This window comes from Carassius gibelio, chromosome A23 (genome assembly GCF_023724105.1).
Source record: "Carassius gibelio isolate Cgi1373 ecotype wild population from Czech Republic chromosome A23, carGib1.2-hapl.c, whole genome shotgun sequence".
Lineage (NCBI taxonomy): Eukaryota > Metazoa > Chordata > Actinopteri > Cypriniformes > Cyprinidae > Carassius > Carassius gibelio.
Window position 1 is genome coordinate 20,788,144 of NC_068393.1, and position 7,500 is coordinate 20,795,643.

The following is a 7,500-nucleotide window of genomic DNA, read 5'->3' on the forward strand; positions in this document are numbered from 1 at the left end:
GACTCACTTTCCTCACGAGTCACGCAGCGAGTGACTCACTTTCCTCAGCGAACGATTCACTTTCCTCACCCAGCGAAGTTGAGCGAACGATTCCCTTTCCTCTCGCAGCGGCGACTCACTTTGCGCAGACGGAGAGTCACTTTCCTCACGAGTCACGCAGCGAGCGACTCACTTTCCTCAGCGAACGATTCACTTTCCTCACCCAGCGAAGTTGAGCGAACGATTCCCTTTCCTCTCGCAGCGGCGACTCACTTTGCGCAGCCGGAGAGTCACTTTCCTCTCTCAGCGGACCACTGACTCTCTCTTCATGTAGGGACCAAATATTATAATTAAAGTGACTTCTATATTGCATCCAAAAGAATATTTAGATATACTTAAAATATTCAAAAAGGTGTAACAATTTTTTTTTTTTACTTTCATTAAAATATTTCAATAAAATGAAATAATTGCCTATTGCAAATTTATGAATCCATGGTTAACTTTTTTTCTGCAGTCACAGTCTGGGCTATATGTATTTAGACATTTTTAAATTTATATTTTGTAAAAAATAATAAAAAATAAACCTGAATTGTAATCTAAACATCTGTATTTCCATACAATTTCATAAATAGGCTGTGTGAACGCGTTCATGTGATTGGCTTATAAGTAAACAACCACGTTGGAGTGCGTTCTTGTGATTGGCTAAAAGAAGGGAGACATCTGATTGGTTGCTGATCATTCCATGCATTTGTGTGTCGAGCCAAGTCAGAGGAGTCTCAAAATTCACACACAAATGCAGTGAAGTTCACAGACCGCAAGCAGTTTGTAAATCAAGATATATGTGTGTGTGCATTAGAAATACATTTCTGAATCTTGTCCTGTGCATTTGTGAATCTTGAGTGCATTTGTAAATGTTGTTTGCATTTCTGAATTGTGTGTGTATTTCTGAATTTTGTATGCATTTGTGAATCTTCTGTGCTTTTTAAATTTTGTCTGTGCATTTGTAAATTTTGTGCACATTTGTGTATCCTGTGTGTGTTTTCATGAATCATGTGTGTGCATGTATGAATCCCGTGTGTGCATATGTGAATGTAGTGTGTGCATTTATCTTTATTGAGACTCTTTTGGCTCCATACAACACATTTCAGTCCACATATCTGATGCAGCATTGTTGTTCACCAGTTGAGTCCACTATATATGAGCAATGTAGTGTTTACACATGCCCTGCTCAGTCTGCTTTTGAATTCCAGAGTAAATTTAGCTGCATCTTCATGCTCTGTGGTTTCTGCACGCTTCCTTCCGATCTATACTTTTTTCTTTTTTTTTAAGAGTGAACAACTAATTTGTTACTTGCGTTCTTGTGTGTCATCTGCTTTCAGTATTCACCTGACTCTGTTTGTGCAATCATGTCATAGTGATTTGGATATTTTCAGTAAATCAGAAAAGGAGTCTAAGAAACGTCAGTGTTTCCATTAGTTGCTTGCAAAGGAAGCAGCTGAAATGTAGTTATTTTGAAAGTGGCTTATACTTTCATTTATCATAAAATCTGATGTGTGGTTTTGACACAAACTGAAGGCTGTTAGTTATTTAACAAAATGCAAGATCTTTAATATAACACATACATTTAAAAGATAGATATGTTTAAACATTTTTTAAATGTATTTATATTTTTGGTACTTTTAAATTTTATTGATTGCATTTATTTTATTGCATTAATCACAGTTTTAAAAAAAAATCTATATATTTTTATGTAATATATTTGTATTTTATTTACGTTATTGTTTTTATTTCTGATTATATTTACCACTTTTATTTTATTTATAAATTGCAGTTTTCTTAAATATATCCTTTTATTTGTATTACTTTTTAACTTTTATTTATTATTTATGTTTTTTTAGTTAGTTATATTTTATTTTATTTTTTTATTGCATTTTATTTATATATATATATATATATATATATATATATATATATATATATATATATATATATATATATATAATGATAAATAAAGTTTGTGTTTGCAGAGATCATCAAAGTTACCTTGAGCAATGCATTCATCTCTAATTTTAGAGATTGTCCCTACAATTAGTTTATTACAAGTTGTTTGAATGGAAAAGTTAAGCTCTCTATAGGACCAAGTAGTTTTTTCACTCCGATATTATATTAAAACTGTTCTTTTTCTTGCACGAAGCCCTTAAATTGCACTCCAAAATCTCTAGTCATGAAATACGTGAAGTTATAATGTAGGCAGATAAAGCCTGTTGTGTTGTTCACCATATCTTGCTCATCTACAACAAGATGACAAGGCCATAGTTGTTTTTCTCATTGGGCTTGCCATGTTTTGCATATGAAAATGTGCGCCATTTGCCTCTGTGTCAGACAGGACTTAGCTCTTCTGAATTATTAACCTTCAGTGCTGGAATTCAGACAGCAAGCCAGGATGCTTTTGTGCAATCTCACATTCATCTGTACAAGCATACCCCCAATGTTAGATTGTTTATTTGTTTTGCACTCAGGCACTGTATGATTTGCAAACTGCCGCACCAAATTCATTCAAATTTTGGTTTGAATTTGAAATGTATCTTCCAGGATCAATCAAATGGCACTGGAAGGACCCATAGGCCACAAACCTTCCCACAGTTTGAGTTCTCAGGTGATTGATGAGTTTGAGGAGATTAGAAGTTTGCAAACGTCACATGCCCTTCTGGCTTGAGTTCAAGGTTTCTGGAAATGCTAATGTTTCAAGCAGGTCTGTGCTTCCCAATTAGGAGAGCAGACCTCTGCTGAAAGAGCTGTGTGTCTGAGATCCTGGTCTCTGCTGTTTTTTAAATTTTTGGGGTATTTATGTGCAGGTATTTCACAGTTTACACAATTAATTAATTAATCTCATCTGGACATACAATTTTGAGATATTCAATTATTTTATTTTAATTTTATTTTTTATTTTTGTTAGAAAAAAACCAAAGACCAAAACATCAACAATCCTGACAAATCTTAGATATTTTGTATATTTATATACATTTTTCATTTGTTTTTATTATTATTTATTTTTTTATTTTAATTTTCTTTATTTATTTATTGGGTTTTTAACAGTTACAATTACAATACAATACAACCCCCCCCCCAAGCCCCCCCCCCCCCCCCCCCCAGTAAAAAAAAAAGAAAAAAGGGAGGGATTATTATTTGTATTTTTTAATGTTTTTAAATTAAAACTTTTATCCAAGGAAGCATTAAATTAAGTATGCATTTAAATAAAAATAATTGATTAAAAGTGAAAGTAAACACATTTATAATGTAAAAATAAATAATGAATAAATGTTTTTTTTTTTATTCAGCAAAGAATCCTGAAAAGTCCTCAGATATGCACAGCTGTTTTCAACATTGACAATAATCTGAAATGTTTATTGAGCATCAAATCATCACATCAGAATGATTTTGGAAGGATCATGAAGACTGGAGTAGTGATGCTGGAAATTTTTTAATTTTTTATATTTGATCAATTGAATAAAGCTTTGGTCAGCATAAGGGAATTTCTTTCCAAAATGTGAACTATTTTGACCTTTTTTTTTATTTAACTTTTGAACAGTAGTGTGCATTACAAATGAGAGTTTAGAACTGAATCACGCTAATAAATATCTCTTTCTTCACTTTTCTGTGTGTAGTTACGTGGATACAGAGGCAAGGAGCCGCTGGGTTTACAGATCTTCATTGGCACGGCAGACGAGCGAATCCTGAAACCTCATGCTTTCTATCAGGTCCATCGCATTACCGGCAAAACCGTCTCCACCAGCAGCTACGAGAAGATCATCAGCAACACCAAAGTCCTGGAGATTCCTCTTGAGCCAAAGAATAATATGAAAGCAGTGTAAGGAAACCGTGATGATGATGATGATTCTTCTTCCTCTAGTTTTTGGTTTCAAATTTGCATAATAACAAGCTTTGAATGCTTCTCAGAATTGATTGCGCCGGGATTCTCAAGCTTCGCAATGCCGACATCGAGCTGCGGAAAGGGGAGACGGACATTGGGCGGAAAAACACGCGTGTTCGACTGGTTTTCCGTGTTCATATTCCCCAGCAAGGAGGCCAACACGTGTCTCTGCAAGCTGCTTCGCATCCCATCGAATGCTGTAAGTAAAATTAGCCTCCAAAGTGATGAAATGTGCTGAATTAAATCAAAGCTGACCCTGTTCACTTCTTTCTCGGTGGCTTAAACTCTGAAGGACCTGACAGGTTTGTTGATCTGTTTAGGGTCAAGGATTTGAACACTTGCTGGTTTCTGGTTGCTCTGCTTCCTCCTCAGTTAGGTTCGTTCAATGCAAAGTAAGGTCAACTGTGCAAAAGAGGAATGAATTTAAAATGAGCCTGATAAATTACAGTTTCTTTATTAGGAAGTTAATCTGATATCGTTGCTGTATTTGCAGACATATCTCACCCAGTTGACAGGTAAAACACTGTATTATTTAGTTCAGCTTCATACGCTTCATTAATTCAGATTACAGCACGTCACACATCTGTCCAAAGGTCACTCGTATTTGTCTTAATATTAAATATTAAATTACAGATAAGTTTCACCAGTGCATGTCCTTAACATACAGTAACAACACACTTTAGCACCACGTGAAACGTGATTTAAAGTAAATAAGCGGTGTTTAATACGCCGGATCATTCTGTCTGCTTGTTTACATGGCACCGTGTTCATTTGGCTGAAGAAAATTCATTTCATTTCATTCTTCTCATTAAGCCTCTTAATTCCAAAGCGAATAATTCTAAATTAATTCCCTGAGCTAAAATATGTTTGCTTCCTAATCTGTTGTATGAGTAGAATACTAAATTCATAGTTTAAGATTGTTATTGTTATTGCTTGTATCATTTAGGAAGCAACCCATCCCAAGCAACAATAACAGCATTTATATCATTTTGTAAATTATATTTGAATTGAATAGTAATATTTTAATTAAATCAAATGTTAAGAATCATATAATTATATTATATTATATTATTTAAATACTTAATATTATATGTAAATATTTTTCTGTGTGTGTGTTTCTGTGTAAAAAGTTCTGCTGCTTAATATTTTTTCAGAACATGTGATACTTTTTTAGGATACTTTTTAGGATGAATAAAAAGTAAAAAAAAAAAAAAAAAAAAAAAAAAATGAAGCCATGTTTTTAAAATATAAATATTTTGTAATAACAATATACACTTCTGGTCAGTAATTTGGGGTCAGTAATTGTTTTTTCTTTCTTTTTTTTAATAAAATCAATACTTTTATTCAGCAAGGATGTGTTAAATTGATAAAAAGTGATAGTAAAGAAAATATATTATTAGAATATATATTATTAGAATTTTTTTTTTGTTATTTTGAATAAATGCAGTTCTTTTAAACCTTTTATTGATCAAATATATTAGACAGCAGAACTGTTTCCAACACTCATAATAAATCAGAATATTAGAATGATTTCTAAATGATCATGTGATCGACTGATGTTACATGTGACACTGAAGGCTGGAGTAATGATGCTGAAAATTCAGCTTTGCATCACAGGAATAAATTATTTTTTAAAGTATATTCAAATAGAAAACTATTATTTTAAGTTGTAATAATATTTCACAATATTACTGTTTTTTCTGTATTTTTGATCAAATAAATGCAGGCTTGATGAGCAGAAGAAACTTCTTTCAAAAACATTATATAACTATATATATATAGTTTTTTTAATGAACATATAAATGTATAAAATATATTATTATATTATTTAATACTACCAATAATACATTTATGTGTTCAGTTTTTAGATTAATTTTATAAACATGAGGTTGAGTGTTTTTTTGGGGTATCAATAGGTGGTCTCAGAAACTTAGCGATTCATGGGCCATATTCTTAGGGTTCAAACGTGTGATATTAATTAAATCCAATCATCTTCATCCACTGTCTGCTCTCTGTTTGACTCTGTAGCCCAGAGATCTGCCCACGAGCTGCCCATGGTAGAAAAGCAGGACATGGATGCCTGTTCGGTTCTCGGAGGCCAGCAGATGATTCTCACCGGTCAGAACTTCAGCTCAGATTCAAAGGTGATCTTCACGGAGAAGACTCACGGTAAGCGCTTTAAGACTGGTTTTGAGATATTTTGAGATATAATCACCCCAAGAAATGCAGTTGTCCCTCCTGTGTCAACATATGTGTTGAAACGGGAAGTTGGGGCTGGACATCCTGAATGCGTGTGGTTTGTTAGTTGATTTTTCTAGGCGGGGAAGAGACATTTCAGTCATTTTATATGTGCTAAATTCTTGTTCAAGTCCTCCTGGGAAGTTAGTATGTAGTAATTTCCCAGGAGGACATACTGCTGGCATACTAATTTTTATTTAAAAAAATTTTTGAAGCTGAAAGCATTATTAACTCCGCCAATAAACAGAATAAACAAACAAGCTAGCTAATTGCATTTAGTTACATCATAGTAAAACAATACTTGACATTTTGTACTTCGGACATAAGCAATGAAACCACTTAATTCCAATCAACTTCGTTGCAACCATTAAATGGTTGGGAAAGGAAGAAAAGAGTTAGAAAAGAAACACGGATGGACATTTGATTGAACAAAAACTTTGTTCTGGAAGAGAAAGACTGTATATTTTTATTTTTAAGTGTTTATCAGAGTTATTATTGTTAGGGCTGCACGATATTGGGAAAAAATGACATTGCGATATTTTATTTTTCTGTGATCTATATTGCGATATGAAATCTAATCAAATTTTTTCTTACAAACAAAAATGGGGTGAGCACACTTACATTCTCATTTTAAATTATTTAAACATCGACAACATTGTGTCAATTGATTAATATGCATGAGGGAGATAGAGCAAGACAGCGCTCGGGTTGTTTGAAGATGGTGAGCGTGCGGCCGGGGCTCGCCCTCTCTCTCTCTCGTGCGCGCACTCTCTCTCGCGCTCTGTCTCTCTCACGCTCTCTCTCTTTCGCGCTCTCTCTCACGCTCTCTCTCTTTCGCGCACGCTCTCTCTCATGCTCTCTCTCGCGCGCTCTCTCTCACATACTCTCTCTCATGCGTGCCCTCTCTCTTTCGCGCTCTCTCTCTCGCGCACGCTCTCTCTCACGCTCTCTCTCTCTCGCGCACGCTCTCTCTCATGCTCTCTCTCATACTCTCTCTCTTGCGTGCCCTCTCTCTTTCGGGCACGCTCTCTCTCTCTCACGCACGCTCTCTCTCACGCTCTCTCTCTCTCATACTCTCTCTCATGCGTGCCCTCTCTCTTTCGCGCTCTCTCTCTCGCGCACGCTCTCTCTCACGCTCTCTCTCTCTCGCGCACGCTCTCTCTCATGCTCTCTCTCATACTCTCTCTCTTGCGTGCCCTCTCTCTTTCGGGCACGCTCTCTCTCTCTCGCGCACGCTCTCTCTCACGCTCTCTCTCTCTCATACTCTCTCTCTTGCGTGCCCTCTCTCTTTCGCGCTCTCTCTCTCTCATGCTCTCTCTCTCTCTCACGCTCTCTCTCTCTCGCGCACGCTC

The 7,500-nt window shown here is 35.3% G+C and overlaps 1 protein-coding gene across 1 annotated transcript in view; it reads left to right on the forward strand.

Annotated features, from left to right (window-relative positions):
- LOC127944935 (nuclear factor of activated T-cells, cytoplasmic 2-like) overlaps positions 1 to 7,500 on the forward strand; it is a 33,682-nt gene that overhangs the window by 8,401 nt on the left and 17,781 nt on the right. Inside the window, exons 4-6 of the mRNA XM_052541363.1 lie at positions 3,645 to 3,847; positions 3,937 to 4,109; positions 5,939 to 6,079. Coding sequence (XP_052397323.1) covers positions 3,645 to 3,847; positions 3,937 to 4,109; positions 5,939 to 6,079 — 517 coding nt within the window. The remainder of the gene's footprint in view (positions 1 to 3,644; positions 3,848 to 3,936; positions 4,110 to 5,938; positions 6,080 to 7,500) is intronic.